Source organism: Pelophylax lessonae, assembly GCF_965119305.1.
Source record: "Pelophylax lessonae genome assembly, chromosome: 2".
Classification (NCBI taxonomy): Eukaryota; Metazoa; Chordata; class Amphibia; order Anura; family Ranidae; genus Pelophylax; species Pelophylax lessonae.
This window is the reverse complement of record NC_138769.1, coordinates 215,996,765-216,023,256: the sequence shown is the minus strand read 5'-3', so window position 1 is coordinate 216,023,256 and position 26,492 is coordinate 215,996,765. Positions and strand designations below refer to the sequence as shown.

General features: G+C 44.7%; 1 protein-coding gene across 2 annotated transcripts in view; it reads right to left on the bottom strand.

Moving 5' to 3' along the window:
• The window catches only part of CCDC181 (coiled-coil domain containing 181), a 54,763-nt gene that overhangs the window by 10,466 nt on the left and 17,805 nt on the right, over window positions 1-26,492 (bottom strand). For both annotated transcript variants that reach the window (XM_082244473.1, XM_082244472.1), the window contains exons 2-3: window positions 8,278-8,417; window positions 2,318-3,190 (exon numbers count right to left, since the gene is read on the bottom strand). In XM_082244473.1, the coding sequence (XP_082100599.1) occupies window positions 2,318-3,190; window positions 8,278-8,391 (987 nt within the window). In that variant the 5' untranslated portion in view covers window positions 8,392-8,417. The remainder of the gene's footprint in view (window positions 1-2,317; window positions 3,191-8,277; window positions 8,418-26,492) is intronic.

The window sequence follows — 26,492 nt, the reverse complement described above, 5'->3', positions numbered from 1 at the left end:
TGGGTGGACAAAGTATGAATTTCAAAAAAGTATAATAAAATATAGGGAAAGGAGAAAAAAAAAGGAAAAAAAAAATCTCAAAAAATATAAAGTTTATTGCATGAAACAAGTAAAAGAAAAGATCACATGAAGCCAGAGAGAATACCTTTTCTTTTACTTGTTTTACCTTTTTTTAAAAAAAAACTTCATATATCTCCATGGTATTTTTATCATGACATGCACTTTGTATATTTAGATAAGGACTGTAATGATCACATGCATGTATATAACTTATATATTGCATATACACATTTTTCTTACAATGATAGTCCTTTTAGCTTCCTCTAGAACAGTGGTCCTCAACCCTGGCCTACAGGGCCCACTAACAGGCCAGGTTTTCAAGATAACTGAAATACATCCCAGGTGATATCATTTGCTGCTCAGTGATTGCAGTACTCTAGTCTGCATCTCCCCAAGGTAATACTTAAAATCTGGCCTGTTAGTGGGCCCTGAGGACCGGAGTTGAGGACCACTGGTTTAGAGGACCTGCTATTGACCCCTGTTACTAGGTCCACATATCTTACTTCATTATCTAGCATTATATATGTTTTTTCATACTAGGTCTTATGTGATATATATTACACTGGCCTCCCTTCTGGTACTGGTCTGTGGATCACCTTGCATAATAAACCCTTCTGCATCATGTATCAAGTACTTCACAGGTATTTTCCACGCTATGGTAGCCCCATAATATATATATATATATATATATATATATATATATATATATATATATATATATATATATATATATATATCCCTTGTTAGGGTAGATCACTGACTTCTGTCCATCTCAAACGATGCAGATACTCCAGTGACAAGCGGGGGTCTCTTACTCATGCCCCTTGTGGACGCTGGGGGTGCCCAGGATCTTAGCCAGTGGCCAGCTCTGGTACTGACTGTTTTCAGCCTTGTATGAAATACTCTGGCTTGGTTCTTTTAAACATGCGGTTATTTCATTCCAAACACCAGAGCATCTGTGATTGTAGGTGTGTATGAAATTATATTCATTTCCTCTATGTAGTCTATTATGTTAACTTGTTGTGATATACATTTATGATCATTCTGATATAATGATATTGTTTCATCATTATTTTTCTAGACATCTGTACATAGCCATGCTCATGTAGACCCCTGAGGAAGAATTTGACCTCACCATTTTCGAAACGCGATGGGTCTTAGCCATCTATGTTTTTCACGATATGCTCTGTTTTCTTTTGTCAGGTGTTATGTATTGTGTAACCGCATCATTTTGTTTTAACCAATCCGGAGGTTCTCTCTGGATTCATGTGATCTTTTCTTTTACTTGTTTCATGCAATAAACTTTATATTTTTTGAGAATTTTCTTTCCCTTTTTTTATCCTTTCCCTATATTTTCTTATACTTTTTTGAAATTCATACTTTGTCCACCCATTGCCCTTAAAAGTCCCACCCAGAGGGTTTTTCTTGTTGTATGTATTGATTTTGGGATGCGGGCATATTAATCTCTATTTGGCTCCAGTGTAAGGCAATTACTGATTTAATTTCCCAGCATGACTTGGCAACTGCCCACACTGCTAAAAGTACCAATACCTGGTTTAATGATTATAGTATCACTGTGCTTGATTGACCAGCAAACTAGTCTGACCTAAACCCCATAAAGAATCTGTGGAGTATAGTCAAGAGGAAGATGAGAACCCAGACCCAACAATGCAGACGAGCTGAAAGCCACTATCAAAGCAACCTGGGCTTCCATAACACCTCCGCAGTGCCACAGGCTGATCGCCTTCATGCCACACTGCAATGATACAGTAATTCATGCAAAAGAAGCCCCCGACCAAGTATTGAGTGCATACTATGCTGTACATGGACTTACTCTTCAGTAAGCCAACATTTCTGTATTAAAAATCCTTTTTTTTTTTTTAATTGGTCTTATGCAATATTCAAATTTTCTGAGATACTGAACTTTGGGTTTTCACTAGCTGTAAGCCATAATCATCAAAATTAAAAGAAAGAAATGCTTGAAATATATCACTATGTGTAACACATCTATACAAAAATATATGTTTCACTTTTTAAATTGAATTACTGAAATAATTAAAATTAGAATAGCATCAAAAAGTTCATGAGAAGCACCTGTATAAAAGTCTAGGTCCCGTTTCCCAACCTGCACAGCAGCTGGGAAACCTAATGAGAAAAACATAGGGCACATAGTGCATGCATGCAAATGTGAAAAACTATTTTTGACCTGTGACTTTAGTCCTACTTGAAAATGTATTGATGTGGTTGCTTATTTTACCTCTCTCCTAAGTCTCTCTTGCCTCTCTTGAATCCTCTTCTGTAGCTCCTTTTGCTCTGAGGAAAGGCTGAATGTTGTGTTTCTGCTTGATACACTTGCAGACTGGACTCTACGCGATGGCTTCACTTTGTGTAGAGAGATCAATGAATGAGTAGCAGAGCTAGGTCGGACTTTAGGTCCACCAGGTGGTTGAGGGACAAAGTTATTAACATTACCGGCTTTGGAAGTTTTCTTGTAACCTAAATCGTCTCCATTATGCAATGCGCCAAATCTATTTGACTGCATGGATGGCGATGGAGATTTTGACTGTTCCTTATGGTTACTGATAGGTGGTAGAGAACACTGGTTCTCAATGTCCTTTAAACTGACCAGTTCAAACTTTCCATCTTTCTCAACCAAAACTTTCCCATCTTTTGCTTCTTCTTCAAGGTTTTCATTTTCTTCAGCATTCAACTCCTTTTCGGCTGGGACATCATTAAGATGCAATTGTGTTATGCCATCTACTACATCATCTTCAGTGATACTTTCAGTTCTATCACTGTCTGCAAACTCCAATGGTGGAACTTCCAGATCAACCAAATTGTCCTTAAATTTGAGCTTCCTCTGGCGATTTTCATCAATGGTTTCCATTTCTAATTTCTTGTTTGCTTCTTCTATCTTTTCTGCAATATATCGTTTTGCCTCCTCATCTTCGGGATCAACCTCTTCACCCTCCGACACAGTATCCAGTATGAGCTTAGCATTTATTTTAGGGTCAAGTTGAGAAACGCTGCCATCATTGCTTGGTATACGGTCACCTTTATTCTCTTGTTTTACCAATTGTGTTGCGTCATCAGGTCTTTGTTCAGTGAGATTTTCATTGTCATCTTCATTCTGAAACAGAATTGTTCATGTATTTAGAAGGTATTATAGGGATTTTATAAAGAAAATGGCCTATTGAAAGGAAGAATATTTAAAGGGTATGTCAGGGCAAAATAAAAAGAAGAAAAACCCTATGCAGTAAATCTCAGCAATTCATGCACATGTTTCATCTCCTAAAGACCCTACAAGTACAGAAGAACACCCCCTGATCTTGCAAAAATGCACTGAACTCCTAAGTTCTGCTGTGGACTGACAGCATTTTTGTGGACTGAATGGTGTCAGACCTGTACAGCTGTTTTTTTGCTAAACCATTCAAAACCTCAAACTCTTCCTTACAAAATGTATACCTATTATTCTGTAGCCCAATATAAGAACTAGGCGGGCTAATTACACTCCTTGAGATGACACGGGAAGTGTGCAGAGAACAAAAGAAAAAAGTATTTTTTGCACTAATTGAATAGCTAAAACAGTTTCAATTATATATTTAAACAGACCAAAAAGAAGGCAACAAATTATTATTATTAGGGTTTACATACACTGTAAAGCTGTTTCCAGTCATAACCTACAGTGTGTTTGTATTCACCAAGACTGGCCTGGTTGCTATGGACAATTAAGGCTTTTTTTTTTTTCCAACGTCACAGACTGGGGCCTCTCTTTTTAAACAAAAATACTTGTGTAGGTGGTAGCAGAGAGGGCCTCCATCCAGAAAAGGGGGCTAGTCATGGTTAATAAAGCCGTTGGGATGCCTTTTTCTATACCTCAAGTACAACCTTGAGGCTGACTCCTCTACCAGCCCGGCACAACATCTCATTAAGCACAACCCATCTTCATATACATCCTAATATGGTAGTCCTCCAAATTTACAGTTTAGGGGAATCAGGGGTCCCAGTGAGGTTCTGAAATGTTGACGAACAGATAACGAATAACAGAGAGACTGGGGAGGGAGAAATCATAGGCAAAATTAGATAAGAGAATCACACCAGCTTTTTTCTTTAAATTTTTTTCTCTGCATGATTTTTAAAGGAATTGTAAAGTCAGGAAGGTTTGTTATCTTAATGCATAAGATAAAAAGCCTTCTGTGTGTAGCAGCCCCCCCAGCACCCCTAATACTTACCTGATCCCCCTCTCTTTTCTGCGATGTCCACGAGTACCCCGGCCGGCCTGAGATTCAGCCATGGCGCCATTGGCTCCCACAGCTGTCAAAATCAGTGAGCCAATTAGAAGAGAGAGGGGGTGGGGCCGAATGGCAGCTCCGTGTGAATTGATACATGGAGCTGCAGCTCGGCTTGGGTGCCCCAATAGCCAGCTGCTTGCTGTGGGGACACTTGGTAGGAGGGAGGGGTCAGAAGCAGGAACGAGGGACAAGAGAAGAGGAGGATCCGGGCTGCTCTGTGCAAAATCAACTGCACAGAGAAGGCAAGTATAACGTGGTTGTTTTTTAACCACTTAAGGGCCACCCACCGCAGTTATACTGCGGCAGGCAGCCCCTCTTGCGCGAACCGACATAGGTATAAGTCGGTTGCGCACCTGCAGCTAGGGGGCGAGCGCGCGCCGCCATCGGCACGCTCCTGCCCCCACTCGGCAGCGGGGACTCGGATGCACGGGGCAGACGTCTCGATTGCCGCCTGACACCCGTGATCGTTCCCTGCTGAGAGAGAAGGACAGTCAGCTGTTGTAAACACAGCTGACCGTTCTTCTCTCTGGAATGACCACAGAGCCCCTTTGATCCTGCTATATAGGATCACATGTCTCTGTGATCATTTCACAAGTCACGCCCCCCCCCACAGTTAGAATCACTCCCCTAGGCTCACATTTAACCCCTTGATCACCCACAGTATTAACTCCTTGTCTGCCAGTGTCATTATTACAGTAACAGTGCATATTTTTAGCACTGATTACTGTAGTAATGTCACTGGTCCCCCCAAAAGTGTCAAAAATGTCAGTAAGGTGTCCGATCTGTCGCCTAGGCAAGAATTATTGTTTTTTTCTTCTCGCCCCCTGCATGTGAGCAGATGTGCTGCAGCGCTTTGGTCCCTAATGAGCCTTGTGGTACAGCTGCACATGCATTGGTTTCCCCAATCATCTGCACACGCGTGGAATTTTCCTCGCATGTTCAAAGAGGGCTATCAGGGAGGTCCCAAACTTGTCTTTGTACATGCGTTAAAAAAAATCACCTGCATCTAGACTGATGTGCTGAAAGGCTCTGACAGGACACAGAGCCCGGGCAGTGCTCTTTGGCACATCTGCACATGTGCCATCATGGCAGTTCCAGAGCCAGTAGTTTAGTTACAGACTTATGAATTAAAGGAGAACTATATGAAGTGTAAAATAAAGCACTGTCATATAGGGCTCAACATTTCAATTGTAACATTGTGCTGGGAGTAGCAGTGAGAGGGTGAGACTGGGTTCACACTATTGCGAATTGAATGTGGGTTTCTCCACATCCAATTCGCATGTCAGGAGATTGTGACCGGCTCTCTATGGAGCCGGTTCACATATCTCCCGAGTGGCTCAAGTGCGAATTGCACAGTTCTGTTCTGTGTGTCTTATGATCCGTTTCTGGTCCAAATTCAGCCAAAAATTCGGACTGAAATCGGACCTGAAACGGTTAACAGGGACGCCCCGGATCCCTGCTGTAAGCCACTCCGTGCGGCAGTGTGAACCCAGCCTGGGAGTTAAAGGGGAAGTAAATCCCCTATCATTTTCAGCCAAGGAAGCTGCCATCTTGGCCTCTGTTTAACCTTCAATTGCCATGATGCTGCACATGTGATTAGTTATGACACCAGCCATTGGACGGTTTGACAGTTTGGTTGAGAGCACAACCAATGTGACAACTAGCATTTCCAGCATGCCGGGAATGTAACTGTTTTATGAAACTGTTAAATCAATGGGTTTACTTCCGCTTTGAAATACATTCCCACTTTTGCAGTAAAATTTGAAGCAACCCCACTAGATCTCTGTTGTGTGTTCCCATTCACAAATCATGCCTTTTTTTTTTTTTTTTTTTTTTAGATGTTAGATGATAAGAATAACATACAAATGAAATTCTAAAAATCTTTAGCCTTTTCTTAGAAGAGGCAATGTCCAAACCCAGTTTACAAGGAATAATGAGATCTGTCAGTACAGCACAGACAATTTTAATTATGAGAAACACAACACCTCTGCCCCTCATAAATAAAGAGTACCAGTTAAGATTTTTCAGTACTGGGGTTTCCAGAAAAGAGCGTCTAAAAAAAGGTAAACTGCAATTTTTATATACACTATATTGTCAAAAGTATTGGGATGCCTGCCTTTACATGTACATGAACTTTAATGGCATCCCAGTCTTTGTCCGTAGGGTTCAATATTGATTTGGGCCACCCTTTGCAGCTATAACAGCTTCAACTCTTCTGGGAAGGCCGTACAAAAGGTTTAGGAGTGTGTCTATAGGAATGTTAGATCATTCTTCCAGCAGCACATTTGTGAGGTCAGGCACTGATGTTGTACCAGAAAGCCTGGCTCTCAGTCTCCACTCAAATTCATCTCATAGGTGTTCGATCGGGTTGAGGTCAAGACTCTGTGCAGGTCCGTCAAGTTCCCCAAATTGACTTATCCTTGTCTTTATAGACCTTGCTTTGTGCACTGGTCCAAATCATTTGGTGGAGGGGGGTTTATGGTGTGGGGTTGTTTTTTAGGGGTTGGGCTTGGCACCTTAGTTCCAGTGACAGGAACTCTTAGGCCCCTTTCACACAGGGCGGGTCCATTTGACTGGCTCCACTTGCTCAATGGGGATCCCTGCTGAGCAGCCAGATGACAAATCCATCTCCGCTCACTGTGCAGAGATGGACCTGTTAGAGTCCTGCTCTCCTCTATGGGGTGATCAGATGAAAATGGACTACCTGTCCATTTTCATCCGATCTGACAGACAGATGGAAAATAGGACCACCATCCGTCTGGATTTGGCTAACAGGATCGGATCAGATAGCAGCGGGTGTCAGCAGACATGTGTCCGCTGACATCTGCAGCTTCATAGGGGTGAATAGAGGGTCCGATCAGGTCTGCCTGAAAAACTGGCAGGCAGACCTGAATGGACAGCCTGTGTGAAAGGGGCCTTAAGGAGTCAGCATACCAAGAAATTTTGGACAATTTCATGCTCCCAACTTTGTGGGAACAGTTTGGGGATGGCCCCTTTCTGTTACAATATGACTGCGCACCAGTGCACAAACAAGGTCCATAAAGACATGGATGAACGAGTTTGGGGTGGAGGAACTTGCACAGAGTTCTGACCTCAACCCAATAGAACACCTTGTGGATGAATTAGAGCAGAGACTGCGAGCCAGGTCTTCTCATTCAACATCAGTGCCTGACTTCACAAATGTGCTTCTGGAAGAATGGTCAGACATTCCCATAGACACACTCCTAAACCTTGTGGACAGCCTTCCCAGAAGAGTTGAAGCTGTTAGAGCTGCAAAGGGTGGGCCAACTCAAAATTAAACCCTACGGACTAAAACAGGGATACCATTAAAGTTCATGTGCGTCTAAAGGCAGGTGTACCAATAGTTTTGACAATATAGTGTATTTTTCAATATTTATGCTATGTGAATGGAACATAAAGTAGGTGTCATACCAAATTGCCTGCAAAACTAAAAATGCACAGTTCTCAATCCAGCAACTGGCAACCCAGAGGTAAGCGTAATGTGCAGGGTTACACTTACCTCCCATTGTGCTTTCATTTCACCTTTTTTGGAGTTCTTGAACATGCTTTCCTTTCCTATTAACTTACCCCTCTCCCTGGTTCCATTTATAACAAAGCTGTATACCCCTCTTCTATTTATATCATGAAGATACCACTTCCTTTCTACAGAATACACAATGGAGGCGGCAATAAAAGAACAAGAAAGTTAGTGTAGTGTGTGTTCTCCGCAGGTTTCAAACAGCTTCTAGCTGTCCTTTTACATAGCAATTAGGAAATTGTAACTGGAATATTGGTAAAACTTGGGGTTTTCTTTCTTCCACATTTAAAAAATAACATATGTGCTCTTGTGTTTTCAGGAATATTGGGATCCTATGTTTTACCACGTAATGGCGGAAAAACAAAAATGTACAGATTGTGGCTGTACCTGGGATGCCGCCTGCTGTTTCTCTTCCTCATTTATGAACCAGTCAAGGTCTTTCTCAAAGTCGTCTTCATACTCTGGCCCACCTTCTGAATCGGATTCCTCCTTCTCGCTCATCTTTGCAGAGATGCTGTGCTTTTCCCCTATTAACATATTAATGTAAAACTTGTATGTACTGTATTATCAGATATTGCATCAATGAAAGAATTCTGCAATTACAATTGATATAACCGTGTGAATACTTAGGGATGGGTTTATAAAAAAAAAAAATAAAAAAAATCCCATAGCAAATCACCCAGTGGAAGTGTAAATACATTTGTTCTGTTTGATTTGGGCATAAAAATAAAAATAAAAAGTATTATGTAATTTTCTGTGTTGGGTGAATGTTTTCCAATGATTTACAAGGGTCACATTTGGCCACTAAGTGGCGTTACGTTTAATAGGAATTTCCTTTAATACTTAGCACCATCTAGTGGCCAAATGTGGTCTATTTCGCCATACATACATACATACATACATACATACATACATACATACAAGCCGTACATATCAATGTCTTTAACCACTTCAATACTGGGCACTTCACCCTCTTTCGCCCAGGCCAATTTTCAGATTTCAGCATTTTCACACTTTGAATGACAACTGTGCAGTTGCACACTGTACTTAAAATACATTCTTATTTAAAAAAAAAAAAAAAAAACTAGACAGATAGAGCTTTCTTTTGGTGGCATTTAATCACCATTGGATTTTTGATTTTATTGCTAAACAAACTAAAAAAGCCCGAACATTTTGAAAAAAAAGTTTATTTTATTTTTTGTTAAAAAATTTAGCAAATAAGTAAGTTTTTTTTCTTCACTGGTGTGCACTGATGAGGCTGCACTGATGGCCACTAATAAGCTGCAGTGATGGGCACTGATAAGGAGGCACTCATGAGGCTGAAATGATGGGCACCGATAGGCAACACTGATCGGCACCATAGGCATGCGCACAGGGTGTGCCGGAGGGGTTTGGGCACACCTTAATCACCCTGTGTGATGCAGATTCCTCCTGCTAAATGCCCCGATATTGAAAGAATTTTTTTTTTTTAAATAACAATAACAAAATAAAATATAAAAATGTAACTACTAACATCATCCAGTGCCCACCCTAATCCAGTAGGCTGCACACATCTATGATGGGCACTGATAAGCTACACCGAGAGTTCATCCATTGAGGACTGAGGATCAGCAGAGGAGAATCGGATAATTCGTTTTTCCTGTGGGGCCAATATTTTTAGGTGTTCCTGACCTCCAATTGCGTTGAGGGGTCAACATTATCTGGTGAGAGAATACCCTGAGGGAGTACGATGATGGGCACACTGGTGTTTTAAACTGGTGGAGATTTTCTAGTATTACCCTAAGAGGAGCTCCTGTAGAAATAATGTAAAGTCAGAAGCTACAAATACTGTAGCCGCTGACTTTTAATATTAGGACACTTACGTGCCCAGGAATCCAGCAGTGTCTTCACCCGAGCTGATTTTTCATTAGGCTATCAGGTGCTGCCACCGTCATCCCCACTAAGGTAGACCGCCAGTGAAGCCACGTGGCTTCACAGCCAGTTCCGTATTGCACATGCGCAAAACTGCGCTGGCTGTGGGCGAAGGCCAAACTGCCGGCTGAGTTCAAACTCAGCCCAAAGTGGAAGCGGGTACCTGTCAAAACCAGGTACCCGCTCCCCCCTAAAAGGTGCCAAATGTGGCAGCGGAGGGGGGCAGATAAGCGGAGCTTCCCCGTTTGGGTGCAGCTCCGGTTTAAGAAGATTGGATGGAATAAAATTCATGGTGGAATTGGATAATGTATAGACTATTGTATAGGACTGGACATTTATATTGGAATATTTCTGCACATATTTAACACATATTGGCTGAAAATATTTGGGACATTAGAATTCATTTTTTTGTCACTTTTTAGCACTTCATGTTTTTGTTTTCTTATATTTATGATGATATGATATCTGATTATTAAGTATAGACACTTAGTTTGCATTTTTCATATAGGTTTATTTATCTATGTATATATTTTATTTGTCTGAGATTCAGTTTGAGAATTCATAGATGCACGTTTTTGGATTTACTTTATATTTTTGAATACTTTTCAATTTTTCATTTTGCTTACAATAGCAGTGTTCCCTAGCCCCCTTCCTAAACACTTACCTGACTCCTGTATTAATCCAGTGCTGTTCCCAGCTTCAGTTCTTCTGAACCCTTCTCCATTCTCTCGCAAGCTTGCCTGAGAGCAGGAGGAGCCATTGGTTTCTGCTACTGTCAGCCAAACAATGTCAGGAGGGAGCAGGGGTAGGGGCCAAGCCAGGCTGTGTCATTAGCCAAGCTCCAGATTAAAGAGGAGTTCCGGCCACAAAATCGACATAATCGATTTTGGGCCACCCGCTTGCTCTTGGTCACCTGAAAAAGAAATGGATAGTTACGATTTTTTTTTTGTTTACTTACCTTGTTATTGAAGAAAAATATACTCACCTTTCTTCCACTTCCTCCCTCTGCGGCCGTGGCTCGCGCCGTCACTTCCTCTTTGCACTGATTCCTGGGAGCTGAACGTCATCGATCCCAGGAATCAATGCGCCTGCACCGGCCTCTTTCATAACTTCCGGTGTGGTGCCTCATTCCCTGCTAAACAGCTTCTGGGCATGCCCAGAAGCTGTGGAGGGATGACGCGCCCGCACCGGAAGTGAAGAGTGGGGCCGGTGCAGGCGCATTCTGGGAGAAGAGGACACGGAAGAGGATGCAGAAGAGGACGCGCTGGCTTCAGCTGCCCACATCCGAGATGGCAGCGCTGGAGAAGAAATTTTCAAGGTAAGTATTTCTTCTAAAAGGTAAGTGCGACCCAGGACAGTACAGAGGCTATCCATTGTGGAATGTACTAGCCCTGACTGTACCGGGGGTATTTTTATTGAAAAAAAAAAATTTGGTGGCCGGAACTCCGCTTTAAGCCCATACAAGAGCCCCCATAGCAAGCAGCTTGCTATTTAGGGAGCAGGGGTAGGAGCCAAGCCACACTGTGTGTGTCAATAGACGCACACAGCCAAGCTCGGGATTAAGTCCACACAAGAGCCCCCATAGCAAGCGGCTTGCTATGAGGGCTCTTGGAGAAGAGGAGGAGCTTTAGCTGTAAGGTTTTACAGCTACTCCTTGAGTTGGGAACCTGATAACCTTTATTTTCGGCCTTTTGCTGTGTTGCATACCCCTCAGTTGTTAAACTTGGAGGGATTCAAGACTCAAAGGAGCCTGCGTCCTGTACTGTACAATTAAGAAAAGGATTTTTAAATTACCTGTAAAACCGTTTTCTTGGTGTACAGTACATTAGGACCACATCCCCACTGTCGTTGCATTTTTCTCTAACTGCTTGTTAAAAACATGGAGGATGGGATTGGGAAGGGTTATATGAACTGTCCTTACAGTTTTGTTTGCCAGTGTCCTCACCTAAAGATGGCATCGTATAGCCCATGATTAAATTTAAGGGAGCCTAGGCAAGTAAAAAAATCAATAATTTAGTACAGCCTTTAGAGTTTAGACACACTTTGACTTTTAAATAACCAATATTACAATGAACTAAAATAATAGAATTTCAATTCGGGATTGACTCATCCAAACACCATCTGCTGTCAAAGGTCAGAAACAGAAAAAAAAAACCCTCAAAGACAAAAGTATAACTGTGGAAGCATAAATCACATCTTTCTCATAGCACTGTTGTATTTTTATGTGCATCCTTTCCTTTCAGCAGAAACTTCCATCCAAATTGACGTCTACTGTACTTCCTCATATACAGTGACTGTACTGCCATTCAAGATCTCCATGGAGCCCCAGCGTAGACACTAATGTGCACGCTCTGGGCTGGGCTCATTAGCAGGCAGCGCCAAAGCCCTTGCTCTAAGTCATTCCCTAGCTTGTTCCTTAAGGCCAGTGGTTGACAGCAGCTCCATTCCAACATGAATGTTTAGGATTGGTAATAGTGCATGTTTGGGGGAAATTGGCAAAAAACGATCATAGCATATTAATGGTTCAAATGGGTCTAAAAGGGTTATCACATTTTAAATGAGGTTTAATTCTGCTTAACCCATCCATTTTAGTTCATGGATGTTCTAAAGCGTCTGTTAACTTTTTGTGAATGGGATTTGCTTTGTACACAAGCAGCTATAATGCCTTATGTGTTTTTAATACTTCAATTGTATAGAACTGGTACTATAATGTCAATATCTATTTATTTTAAATATATAATATTAGCTCCAATTGTGCCTCTGTAATCTAATTCAGAAAGGATTTAAAATATTTTAGCTTCCTTCCAAGCCTGCCTAATCAAATAATTGTTTTTTCTACCACTAATCTCTCTAAACAAATGTGACTAGTGGCTGCTAGGATACAAGTAAATTACAAGCCGTACCGTGATAAGTGGTGGCTGCCCTCAAAGCATGGGGTCACTATGGATACATTAGGGTGCAGCACATCTAAAAAATCATTAGCCAACTCCAGGGAAAACTTATTTTTTAGTTTTGAATAGAGTAAGGAAGTTCTAGAACTTTTTTTAGGTTGCGGTCTTTGTTGGAATGACTCACATTACTTCCTATGTGGCCACCAACAAAGATAGATGAGAGCAATCTCCTCAACGAGAACAAAGACAGCAATAAAAACCTAGAATGTATAGGGGAAATGCGCGGTGCTCTAGTTGCTATTCCATATGGATCTCAGGTTTAGTGTAGGGGTAAGTTTCCCTTTTTTAGGCAGCTCTTCAAAGAGTAATACTGTAGGTGTAGAGATTAGTGATCGATATCAGATATTGTTTTTTTATTGCCGATGCCGATATATTGGTCATCGGATATTGGTATCGGCCGATATTTTCGGCCATTTAAATTTTTTTTTTTTTTCCACAGGTACTCTGGTGGAGGGATCTGGGGTTCTAAAAGACCCCAAACCCCTCCTCTGCACTTAAAAGCATTCAGAACGCTAAGTTTGGCTGTTTTGAATGCTCGCATTTTTTTGAGTTTGCCGCTGAGTACCCAGAAATGATGTCATGACATCACTTCCGGCTTTTTTACATGGAGACCCGACCAGAGTCGAATGCGGCTTTGATCGAGTCTTCTCTTTGGCGGCCGTGCAGGTAGGATACCCGGGTCTCCCAGTGGGACAGGAGACCTGGGCGAAGCCACGGAAGGTGGCAGGAGGGGGGAGACGTCTCCTCCCGCTCCTTGTAATGACAGCCGAGCGGCTTCTTAGCGGCATCGGTTGTCATTACAAGACAGTCCATCATCGGCTATGGACGCCAGTACCAGGGTGATGCCTCTAGCTGCAGGCATCACTCCGGTATAGCACTTTCCCGAAACATCGGCAATAACGGTAACCTCAGGAGCCGATTCCAATATATTGGGGAAAGTGCATATCGGCCCCCAATATATCGACATTGCCGATAATCGGTCGATCCTTAGTAGAGATGCACTCCTGTGCAAAGAAAAAGCCTCTGGACTTCACACAACATGTCTGGTGCTAATAGCAACAAAAACCTGACAGAGGCTCTAACCCTCTAACTGCTCTATCTAACACTAAACGTTTTGGCTCACCTTTAACCAGTTTAGCTCTCACACCTGAGCCTGAGACCAGAGCAATTTTTTTATTTCCCCTATGAGCCGATTGATTCAGCCATAAGGTTGTCATTAGTAAAAGCTGAACTCTGTAGAATAAAATGGCCTTGCAGTCATTCTCCCCTCGTACTGCAAGGAAAACATGAAAGATTAGCAACACCGACCGTACCCCTAGCTCTGGCAGGGTTCCGCCCAGCTTTACCCCTTGCAGTGCGTGTGTGTGTGGGGGGGGGGGGGGGGGGGAGCCCCACTGCAAGTGTCAATTTTTATTATGCTTAGCATAAAGTGTCACCACAGGGTGGTACTGGGGACATCAATAAAGTACATGCCATGTATTACATGGAAAAAAATATCTTCTCCTTGTAAACGTCTCCATTTTTTTTCATACCCAAAGTCAAAACATATGTAGTTTTGGGCAGTCTTGTCCTGCAGAAATGCTTTTATTTTTTCAGTTACCATTTAAAAATGAATAGTGTTGAGCGAACACGGACTGTATTATTCGTGTTCGTACCGAATAATTGGATTTTTTTTACCCGAACACGGACACGGACACTTTACTGTATGTTCGGGTAAAAATCCGTGTTCGGTCGTTTTATTTCCGGGTTTTGCATGCTTTGGCGCTCTTTTCATGGCGGGCTTTCAACAGCCAATCAACAATCGTTTAACTGGTGTGCCTTAAGCCATCCCAGCCATGCCTGCAAATGTCTTAGTAGCTGTGATTGGCCGTCTGAAGCATGTGACCAAGTCTTTATAAGTTCGAGGCAGCCGCCGCAGCAGCGTCATTCTGCTGCTTAGCTAAGGGACAGAGCACACATCAATGTGCTGGCTGCTGATTAGGGAAAGATAGGCAGGAAAAAACCATTTGTGTCCGGATAGAATTGAGGGACAGGTCGGAGTGTTTAGGCAGGGCGAGTTGTAGGCATTTTAGGGATAGAGTCTGCTGAATTATAGGGTCAGTGTCTTCTACAAACTACAATCGATATTGCTGTGTGGGGGGTGGGGTGAATCTGCACTCAATCCTGATCTACGATCTCTTCTCAATCCTGTTAGGGACAGAGTCTGCTGAATTTTAGGGAAACTGTGTTCTACAAACTACAATCGATATTGCTGTGTGGTGTGGGATTGGAGATAGGCAGGTGTCAGTGATCCACATCCATTTTTCTGTGTGTGAGCTGCAGTGAACACAATCTTTTTGGGCTGCAGTGAACACAATCTTTTTGGGCTGCAGTGAACACAATCTTTTTGGGCTGCAGTGAACACAATCTTTTTGGGGTGCAGTGAACAAAATCCTTTTTGGTGTGCAGTGAACACAATCTTTGTGGGGTGCAGTGAACAAAATCCTTTGTGGGGTGCAGTGAACACAATCTTTTTGGGGTGCAGTGAACAAAATCCTTTTTGGGGTGCAGTGAACAACATCCTTTTTGGGGTGCAGTGAACACAATCTTTTTGGGGTGCAGTGAACACAATCTTTTTGGGGTGGAGTGAACAACATCCTTTTTGGGGTGCAGTGAACAAAATCATTTTTGGGGTGCAGTGAACACAATCTTTTTGGGGTGCAGTGAACACAATCTTTGTGGGGTGCAGTGAACACAATCTTTTTGGGGTGGAGTGAACAACATCCTTTTTGGGGTGCAGTGAACAACATCCTTTTTGGGGTGCAGTGAACACAATCTTTTTGGGGTGCAGTGAACACAATCTTTGTGGGGTACAGTGAACAGAATCTTTGTGGGGTGCAGTGAACACAATCTTTGGGGGGTACAGTGAACACAATCTTTTTGGGGTGCAGTGAACACAATCTTTGTGGGGTGCAGTGAACACAATCTTTTTGGGGTGGAGTGAACAAAATCATTTTTGGGGTGCAGTGAACAACATCCTTTTTGGGGTGCAGTGATCAAAATCCTTTTTGGGGTGCAGTGAACACAATCTTTTTGGGGTGCAGTGAACAAAATCCTTTGTGGGGTGCAGTGAACAGAATCTTTGTGGGGTGCAGTGAACACAATCTTTGGGGGGGTACAGTGAACACAATCTTTTTGGGGTGCAGTGAACACAATCTTTGTGGGGTACAGTGAACACAATCTTTGTGGGGTGCAGTGAACACAATCTTTGGGGGGTACAGTGAACACAATCTTTTTGGGGTGCAGTGAACACAATCTTTTTGGGGTGCAGTGAACACAATCTTTGGGGGGTACAGTGAACACAATCTTTTTGGGGTGCAGTGAACACAATCTTTGTGGGGTGCAGTGAACACAATCTTTGTGGGGTGCAGTGAACACAATCTTTGGGGGGGTACAGTGAACACAATCTTTTTGGGGTGCAGTGAACAACATCCTTTTAGGGTGCAGTGAACACAATCTTTGTGGGGTGCAGTGAACAACATCCTTTTAGGGTGCAGTGAACACAATCTTTGTGGGGTACAGTGAACAGAATCTTTGTGGGGTGCAGTGAACACAATCTTTGGGGGGTACAGTGAACACAATCTTTGTGAGGTGCAGTGAACACAATCTTTGTGGGGTGCAGTGAACACAATCATTGTGGGGTGCAGTGAACTCAATCTTTGTGGGGTACAGTGAACACAATCTCATACTTCTGAAGATTTGAGGGTGCTGCCTGTTCCATACTCCCCCTACTCCTCATCTAGCCTTTTAGGGGTACAAACAATAGTAATTGGGGCCTAGTGTGGTTGTGTACGTGTGATATACATACACTTTTTTTGGATCATATTTTCTATTCCGCTATTTAATCAAAAACCTTTGGGGATCAGTTAAATTGGGGGATAGTCTGTGTTGGTACGTGTGAGAGAGATCCACCTTTCCAAGTTGTTGGGGTTCATCTCATACTTCTGAAGGTTTGAGGGTGCTGCCTGTTCCATACTCCCCCTACTCCTAGCCTTTTAGGGGTACAAACAATAGTAATTGGGGCCTAGTGTGGTTGTGTACGTGTGATATACATACACTTTTTTTGGATCATATTTTCTATTCCGCTATTTAATCAAAAACCTTTGGGGATCAGTTAAATTGGGGGATAGTCTGTGTTGGTACGTGTGAGAGAGATCCACCTTTCCAAGTTGTTGGGGTTCATCTCATACTTCTGAAGGTTTGAGGGTGCTGCCTGTTCCATACCCCCCCTACTCCTCATCTAGCCTTTTAGGGGTACAAACAATAGTAATTGGGGCCTAGTGTGGTTGTGTACGTGTGATATACATACACTTTTTTTGGATCATATTTTCTATTCCGCTATTTAATCAAAAACCTTTGGGGATCAGTTAAATTGGGGGATAGTCTGTGTTGGTACGTGTGAGAGAGATCCACCTTTCCAAGTTTTTGGGGTTCATCTCATACTTCTGAAGATTTGAGGGTGCTGCATGTTCCATACTCCTCTTCCTCATCCTCCCTTTAGGGTAGGAAAAAATTTAATCGGGCCTAGTCTGTGTTTGTACGTGTGAGATACACAGTTTTTTATCCTATTCCGCTATTCAATACACACCCTTTTGGTGTAAAAAACATTAAATTGCGGCATAGTTTGCATATTTGACATTTGCATATATTGTGCCTTGTTGCGCTGTTTTGGGTACTCCACCAACATGGCCAGTGGCAATGACGCCATTCTCAGCTTAACTATCCCACTTCTATGCCTCCTTGAAAAAACAATTTGGGCGATGATGGAAGAGGATGTGGCACAGGATGAGGAGGAGGAGGAGGAGGATGAAGAGGTAACATTTCAAAGGCTTTCAGGGCAGTCATTCGCAAGGGGCTCCGAGGGTGGGTTCCTGCACACACAAACGCCAGGGACACAATTGTCCAGCAGGGGCACAGTTCTGGAGGATGAGGAGGATGAGGAGGAGGAGGAGCTGGAGGAGGAGATGGAACCATGTTCACAGCAGGGTGGCACCCAGGCCAGCTCATGGCCATCACTGGTGCGTGGCTGGGGGGATACAGAGGACACGGACGATACACCTCCCACAGAGGACAGCCTTTCGTCGCCTCTGGGCAGCCTGGCACACATGAGCGATTACATGCTGCAGTGTCTCCACAACGACCGCCGAGTTGCCCACATTCTAACTTGTGCTGATTACTGGGTGGCCACGCTGCTGGATCCCCGTTACAAGGACAACGTACCGTCCTTAATTCACTCACTGGAGCGCGATCGCAAGATGCGCGAGTACAAGCGCACGCTGGTAGACGCCATGCTGCTGGCATTCCCATCTGACAGCGGGGCCACAGTGGAAGCACAAGGCAGAGGAGGAGGAGGAGGAGGTCGCCAACGCAACCAGGGCACCGCCAGCACCTCAGAAGGCAGGGTTAGCATGGCCGAAATGTGGAAAAGCTTTGTCAGCACGCCACAACAAACAGCAGCACCAGCAGCTCAGATGGAACGTCTTAGTAGGAGGCAGCATTTTACCAACATGGTGGAGCAGTATGTGTGCACACGCCTACATGTAGTGAATGACGGGTCTGCCCCCTTCAACTTCTGGGTCTCCAAATTGGGCACATGGCCTGAGCTTGCCCTTTACGCCTTGGAGGTGCTGGCGTGCCCTGCAGCCAGTGTATCTGAACGGGTATTTAGCACGGCTGGGGGCGTTATAACAGACAAGCGCAGCCGCCTGTCCAGAGACAATGTGGACACGCTCACTTTCATTAAAATGAACCAGGCATGGATCCCACGGGACTTTTCCGTACCTTATGCAGAATAGCAATGGATACCGACCTTACCCACCCATTGTTCCATTTTTGCTCTTTCTCACTCTTTTGGGGTGTACCCTCATTTAAAATTTTTGAAAAGAAGCAGTGTTGGCTACCTCGTCCTCCTCCTCAGGGCCAGATTAATGTAGGGGCTATTGGAGCTGCAGCTCCAGGCCCCTACCTTTTATATAGGCCCCGGGTTGGCCATATTCACTGTTACCGCTCTTCTGTCACTTGTAAACACAGAAGTCTGGCTTCTATGCTCGCTTCCCCAGGCAGCACCCTCAGAACCTCCCCACACAGCGTGAAGGCCGGACAAGGAGGGACAGTTGGCGATGCATGGATGTGTTTATGGGCTTCAGAGACAGCATCCCATGTTGAATTAGGCATGCATGGCTGCACCCTTCCTCCTCTGGGTGCATGGCAAGGCACGGCCCTTAAGGCCCTTCAAAATCCTCAGCACCAAGCCCATGATGCTGTTAATCCGGCCCTGGTCCTCCTCCACCGCCGCTTCCACCTACACCGCCCATAGGTGTGCGCAGCCTATTGCATTAAGGTGTGCACCCCAAAGTTGAAATACACATGCATGTGTTTGCCAGCAGGGAGAGTAATGTATCGGGGCCATGTACCTGTAGGCAAGGAGAAATAGAGCAGAGCAGGTCCCAGGGAGATCTTTCCCATCTCCTCACTGGCAATGCTATGTGCCCTAGGTGATTAGGGTGTGCCCAGGCACACCCAGCACACCCTGTGCGCACGCCTATGTCACCGCCACATCCACCACCACCTCAACCTCCCTCCTACTCCATATGGGCCTCGTCCTTCAGAGATGAAGAAGAACATTGTTTTATTTTTCTGTTTTTTTTTGTTGTTTTAAGTTATTTCCCTATCCACATTTGTTTGCAGAGCACTTGCCATGCTCTTAATTACGTTTTGCTGCCATTTGCAGCACTCTAGCCCTTTCCTTTGGTGTTTTAGAGCCATTTTAGTGCCTTAAAGTTCGGGTCCCCATTGACTTCAATGGGGTTCGGTGTCCGGGAAAAGTTCGGTAAAAGTCCGGGACACGGACCCGGACTTTTTTTTAAAGTTCGGCCGAACCCGTCGAACACGGACATCTAGGTGTCCGCTCAACCCTAAAAATGAATAGTTAAAAAAAAAAAAAAAGTGCAGAAAATAATAGCGAAGTAGAAAGTAGGATGGGTTAATAAAGTGCATACCAGAAAAAAACTTTTGCTTTTAAGGACAGCATATGCAGCTCAAGGGGCCCACCTTCGATCTGTGCATGAATAATTAGTAAATATAATCTAGCATTAATGTTGTTACATTGTATTTATCAGCGATGCCTGCAATCACTGTTTGCATCATTTTACACAAACAACAAACATCAAGAAAGGCCTGGCTGTTTCATTTTCTAAGCTTAGCAAGTGTAGCTGCTCCAGATACTGACTGCTCCATTTTTAGTAACACACACACTAATTATATATATATATATATATATATATATATATATATATATATATATATAAAAATTATACACACACATAAACAGTACCTCACGAAAGTGAGTACACCCCTCACATTTTTGTAAGTATTTTACTATATCTCTTCATGTGACAACAAAATGACACTTTGCTACAATGTAAAGTAGTGAGTGTACAGCTTGTATAACAGTGTAAATTTGCTGTTCCCTCAAAATAACTCAACACACAGCCATTAATGTCTAAACTCCAAAAAACAATAAGGTGTAACCACCCTTCTCCTGCGCTTGGTATCCAGGCCCCTTGGCCACACACTTCACGGGACTGACAACTGGCTTCTCAGATGGCTAGGATCTTGCTGCCCTTGTCGGACTGGGGTAGTCCACCAATACTAGAAGCAAAAAGAACAAAAAAGGGCGCACCGACCTAGCGCATTATCCTCAATAAAAGGCTTTATTTAAAAGGAAGAGGTTAGGCCTCGAAACGCGTCAGTCATCTCATCATGGACAACCATATGGACTAAAACACGGACTTTCGAGCAATCCAGCTTGATATGCTTTACTTTTATCTATGTCTGTGAGTAGCCATTTTTTATGTTATTTAAATAAAGCCTTTTATTGAGGATAATGCGCTAGGTCGGTGCGCCCTTTTTTGTTCTTTTTGCTTCTATTAATGTCTAAACCACTGGTAACAAAAGTGAGTACACCCCTAAGTCAAAATGTCCAAATTGGGCCCAAGCAGCCATTTTCCCTCCCCGGTGTCATGCGATTCGTTAGTGTTACAGGGTCTCAGGTATGAATGGGGAGCAGGTGTGTTATCGCTCCCACTCTCTCATACTGGTCACTGGAAGTTTAACATGGCACTCTATGGCAAAGAACTCTCTGAGGATCTGAAAAAAGAATTGTTGCTCTACTTAAAGATGGCATAGGCTAAGGTTGCCAAGACCCTGAAACTTAGCTGCCAAGACCATACAGTGGTTTAACAGGTCAGGTTCCACTCAGAACAGGCCGAGTGTCGACCAAAGAAGTTGAGTGCATGTGCTCAGAGTCATATCCAGAGGTTGTCTTTGGGAAATAAATGTATGAGTGCTGCCAGCATTGCTGCAGAGGTTGAAGGGGTGGGGGGGTGGGGGGGTCAGCCTGTTAGTGCGCAGACCATACGGTGCACACTGCATCAAATTTGTCTGAATGGCTGTCATCCCAGAAGGAAGCCTCTTATAAAGATTATGCACAAGAAAGCCCGCAAACAGTTTGCTGAAGACAAGCAGACTAAGGACATGGATTACTGGAACAATGTCCTGGGGTCTGATGAGACCAAGATAAACGTATTTGGTTCAGATGGTGTCAAGCATGTGTGGTGGCAACCAGGTGAGAAGTACAAAGACAAGTGTGTCTTGCCTACAGTCAAACATGGTGGTGGGAGTGTCATGGTCTGGGGCTGCATGAGTGCTGCCGGCACTGGGGAGCTACAGTTCATTGAGGGAACCATGAATGCCAACATGTACTGTGACATACTGAAGCAGAGCATGATCCCCTCCCTTCGGAGACTGGGCCGCAGGGCAGCATTCCAACATGAAAACGTTCTGGCCACACCTTAGGGGCAGTCCCAGAGGTTATATCCTCTCTCTCTCTGCTACAGGATGTCAGTTATGTCACAAAGCAGTGTCAGAGAATTTAACCCAACCCAACTCATAACAGAGGGGCAGGTACTGCGTCTGTCAATGAGCTTAAGAGAAAAGGATTTTACGGTAAGATCTTACAAAAATCCATTTTTCTCTGTCGCTCATTGACAGACGCAGTCCTCTTTGATTAATATCAAATTGGGACGTCCCAAAGCAGTGCCACAAAAGAGGGGTGGGATTAACGGAAATCAAAATCCAATCCAGAAGGCCCAACCGGTGCCAACTAGAAGTCTTAAAGGCTCATCAGACAAAAGGATGAGACTCAACTGAAAACCCAACAGAAAAAAACCCTCGAGGTAGACCACCGGTCTCCTCAAATAGCGGCCTGCAGAACCTTGCGGCCAAAAGAGGCATCCGCCGATGCCATCCCATCAACTTTATAACATTTTGCAAAGGTATGCACCGACGACCATGTAGCCGCCTTGCAAACCTGAAGCACTGACGCCTGATGGCGAAAGGCCCATGAAGCACTAAGCGCCCGAGTGGACCAAATTAAGATCCCAGGGCGGCAAGGGTGCGCGCACCGGCGGAGCCAGGTGCCGCACTCCCTGGATGAAACTCTGCATCAAGGAATGAGTAGCCAGAGGCTTCTGAAAGAAGATTGCTAATGCTGAAACCTGACCCTTGATAGTGCTCAAGGACAGTTTCTGCTCAACCCCATTTTGCAGAAAAGCCAATATTCGGGCCACCGAGTAAGAACGTGGAGGGAACCCAAGGGATTCACACCACGCGATATAAGACTTCCATGTGCGATGATAGACCTTTCTGGAAGTCGCTTTCCTTGCTTTAGAGTAGGAATAACTGAAGCCGACAACCCTTTGTCCTTCAGCACCTGGGTCTCAATAGCCAGGCCGTTAAAGCCAGCGATCGTAAAGCAGGATGGAAGATCGGTCCCTGCGACAGCAGATCCTCCCTGAGGAGGGAGTCGCCAAGGAAAGTCTGTGACCAGCCTGACCAGGTCGGCGTACCAGGCCCGACGGGGCCAGTCCGGAGCTACCAGGATAACTGGGATTCCCTCCACCTCTATCCTGCGAAGAAGTTTCGGCAGGAACTTGAGAGGAGGGAAGGCATACAATAGCTGATACTGCCCCCACGGGGCGACCAGCGCGTCTGCGACGTCTGCTAGAGGATCGCGGGAGCGAGCTACAAACCTCCGCACTTTCCTGTTGAGCCGCGATGCCAACAGATCCACATTCGGGGTGCCCCAATGAAGGCACAGTTGGTGGAATACCTCTGGATGAAGAGACCATTCCCCTTGATCCAGAATCTGACTGCTGAGATAATCTGCCTGCCAATTCTCCACCCCCGGAATGAATATCGCGGAGAGAGCTGGAACAAATCGTTCCGCCCAACAAAGAATGCTGGCCACTTCTATGGCCACCAGGACACTCTTGGTGCCCCCCTGGTGATTGACGTAAGCCACTGCTGTGGCATTGTCCGACTGGATCCGCACCGGGCTGCCCCGGAGCTGCTCGGTCCAATGAATCAGACAAAGTCTGATCGCTCTCAGTTCCAATACCTTTATCGGTAACCTGGACTCTTCCAGGGACCAAAGCCCCTGAGCAGATAATTTGCCAAGAATTCCTCCCCACCCGGATAGACTGGCATCCGTGGTGACAATCGTCCAGTATATTGGGAGAAATTACTTCCCCTGGCTGAGCATCGGAGACCGAAGCCACCAGACCAAAGACTCCCTGGTCCGCTCGCTCAGTCGGATCCGATTGTCCAGGGAATCGGGATTCCGGTTCCATTTGAGAAGAATCTCCTTTTGAAGGATACGGGTATGGGACTGGGCAAATGGTACTGCCTCGAAGGAAGCCACCATCAGACCCAGGACCCTCATGCAAGTCCGAAGGGAAGGCCCGTTGACGGATAGTAACAACTGAATCGTTGATTGAATCTTCCGGAGTTTCTCCGCAGGGAGAAACACTTTTGTCAGGGATGTGTCTAAAATTAGACCCAGATATTCCAGCCTCCTGGTGGGAACCAGAGATGACTTCTGCAGGTTCACCAGCCACCCGAACTCTTGCTAAGAGATCATGGTGATCTCCAAGTTTAGCAACAGAGTCTGCGGAGACTCGGCACGAAGCAGAAGATCGTCTAGGTAACCTAGAATCGATATGCCTCGCTGTCGCAACTGCACCAAAAACTGGGGCCAACACCTTTGTGAAGACCCGGGGAGCCGAGGCGAGACCAAAGGGTAACGCCGCAAACTGATAATGGTTCTCTTCTATGGAAAAATGCAGGAAAAGCTGATGTCCTGCGTAAATAGGAATGTGAAGATAGGCATCCTTGATGTCTATGGACGCCAGAAAATCCCCCTGATGCAGGGAGGCCGCTACTGTGCGAATGGACTCCATTTTGAATTTTTGTACCCTGACAAAAAAATTGAGTGCTCTTAAGTCCAGAATTGGACGCACCTTGCCCTTTTTTCTGGGTATTGTGAATAGGTTCAAATAGAACCCCTGAAAACGCTCTGTCCAAGGAACGTGGACCACCACTCCTTGTTGCATCAAATCCGTTACTGCCCCCCCCGCAAAGCTTCCAAGCGATCCGGGGATAGTCGGATATTGGAAGGGAAGAATCGCACCGGTGGAAGTGATCGAAACTCGATCTTGTATCCCGACCGTATGACTTTGCGAACCCATTTGTCCGGGATTCTGGAAAGCCATGGATCCGGAAACCGGTGAAGACGTCCCCCCACCCCAGATATGGGTGGGGGCGCACCTTCAGGCTTTAGTAGTCTTATCTTCAGCTCTGGAAGAGCCGGATTTTTGTTTACCCGACCAGCGCCCCTTGAATCCTCCTGGAGGGGCTTTGGAGGGCTTTGCCTTATCGCCCGCCCTAGCGGAGCGAAAAAACTTTTTAAGAGCGGAAAAGGAAGGCCCCAGTCTATGACGAGGTCCTTTATCCTTAGTATTCTGTGGCAAAAAAGTGCTCTTGCCCCCAGTGAGATCCTTGATAGTCTCATCCAAGGTGGCCCCAAATAGGCGATTCCCCTGAAAGGGGAGATTAGCCAAAGCTTTTTTGGAACCTTGATCCGCCGACCAGCACTTTAACCACAGCACACGCCTGAGGACCACTGCTGAAATCGATGCACGCCCCAACAATGGAGTGGCGTCCAGAGCGGCGTCACAGACAAACTGTAGCCCTTGTATCATCTGCTCCAGCAAGTCTGATACTGCCGGGGGGATGCTTCTCCCCTCTAAGTCCCGGCGTAACAACTTGGTCCATTCTGTCAATGTTTGTGAAACCAAACCAATTGCAATCACTGGCCTAAAGGCTGACCCGATCAGGGAAAAGATGGAGCGGGACACGGCTTCCACCTTACGATCCACCGGATCCCTAAAGGACGGAGCGTCCTCCAATGGGATAACAGTAGTTTTATTTAGTCTGGAAATCGGTGAATCCACCAATGGTGGTACTGTCCATTTTTTAAGGAGGGATTCCTCAAACGGATAACGCCTAGTAATGAGTTTGGAAATACCAGGGGTTCGTTTTGGTCGACCCCATTCCTCTTTAATTATATTACCAAAACATTTGGGCAAGGGAAACACCCTCGCCATCTTGGTAGGTTTGTTAGTACCAAAAGGAATTTCAGTATCAGCTACCTCTGCCGGTGTAACCTCAAGTCTTAAGGTTTCCCTGACAGACACAATTAGTGCATCCACCAACGCTTCTTCTTGCGCTATGGCGGAGGCAGAAACGTCCTCCTCACTGTCTGAGGAGACCGTACCCGAGACACAAGCCCCAGACGAGGGACCTGCAGCTGCAGTGACAGGCTCAGAATCTGTATCTGAAGTGTCAGATGAAATAGGGGTAGGCGGGGGTCGCTTCTTTGCGCCCCGTCCCTGACAGGCCACCTCCACCCGGGATACAAAAGACTCCAAAACCGCTGACAATGCATCAATAGTAATTGGGGAACTGGAGGGTCCTGCGGCCACCTCGAGGGGATCAGGTGGAGATACATGTGTGGCAGGGTCCATGACTAATCCAGGAACACTTGCCAGCAAACAAAGATTGCAAAAGAAAAAAAACTTTGCAGTGATCATACTGCGAAAGCAACCAAAGAGTTTTTTAAGGGAAAGAAGGGGAATGTTATGCAATGGCCAATGGCCAAGTCAATCACCTGACCTGAATCAGATTAAGCATGCATTTCACTTACTGAAGGGAAAATGCCCCAAGAACAAGCAGGAACTGAAGACAGTTGCAGTAGAGGCCTGGCAGAGCATCGCCAGGGATGAAACCCAGAGTCTGGTGATGTCTATGCGTTCCAGACTTCAGGCTGTAATTGACGGCAAAGGATTTGCAACCAAGTATTAAAAAGTGAAAGTTTGATTTATGATTGTTAATCTGTCCCATTACTTTTGGTCCCTTAAAAAGTGGGAGGCACATATACTAACTGTTGTAATTCCTACACCTTTCACCGGATTTGGATGTAAATACCCTCAAATTAAAGCTGAAAGTCTGCAGTTAAAGCATATCTTATTTGTTTCATTTCAAATCCATTGTGGTGGTGTATACAGCCAAAAAGATTAGAATTGTGTTGATGTCCCAATATTAATGGACCTGACTGTATATCCTGATCATGACAAATGAACCAACTATAAAATCTGGTCTGGTTGCAGTTTCCTTTATTTTAAAGCGGAGATATCGAAGGTATACCAGGATGCCTTTCAACATGCTTCCTTAAAATATATAATATCCCTTGTTTAAAAACAATCAATACAGCAATTCAGACTCACATCAATTATTAGGTAC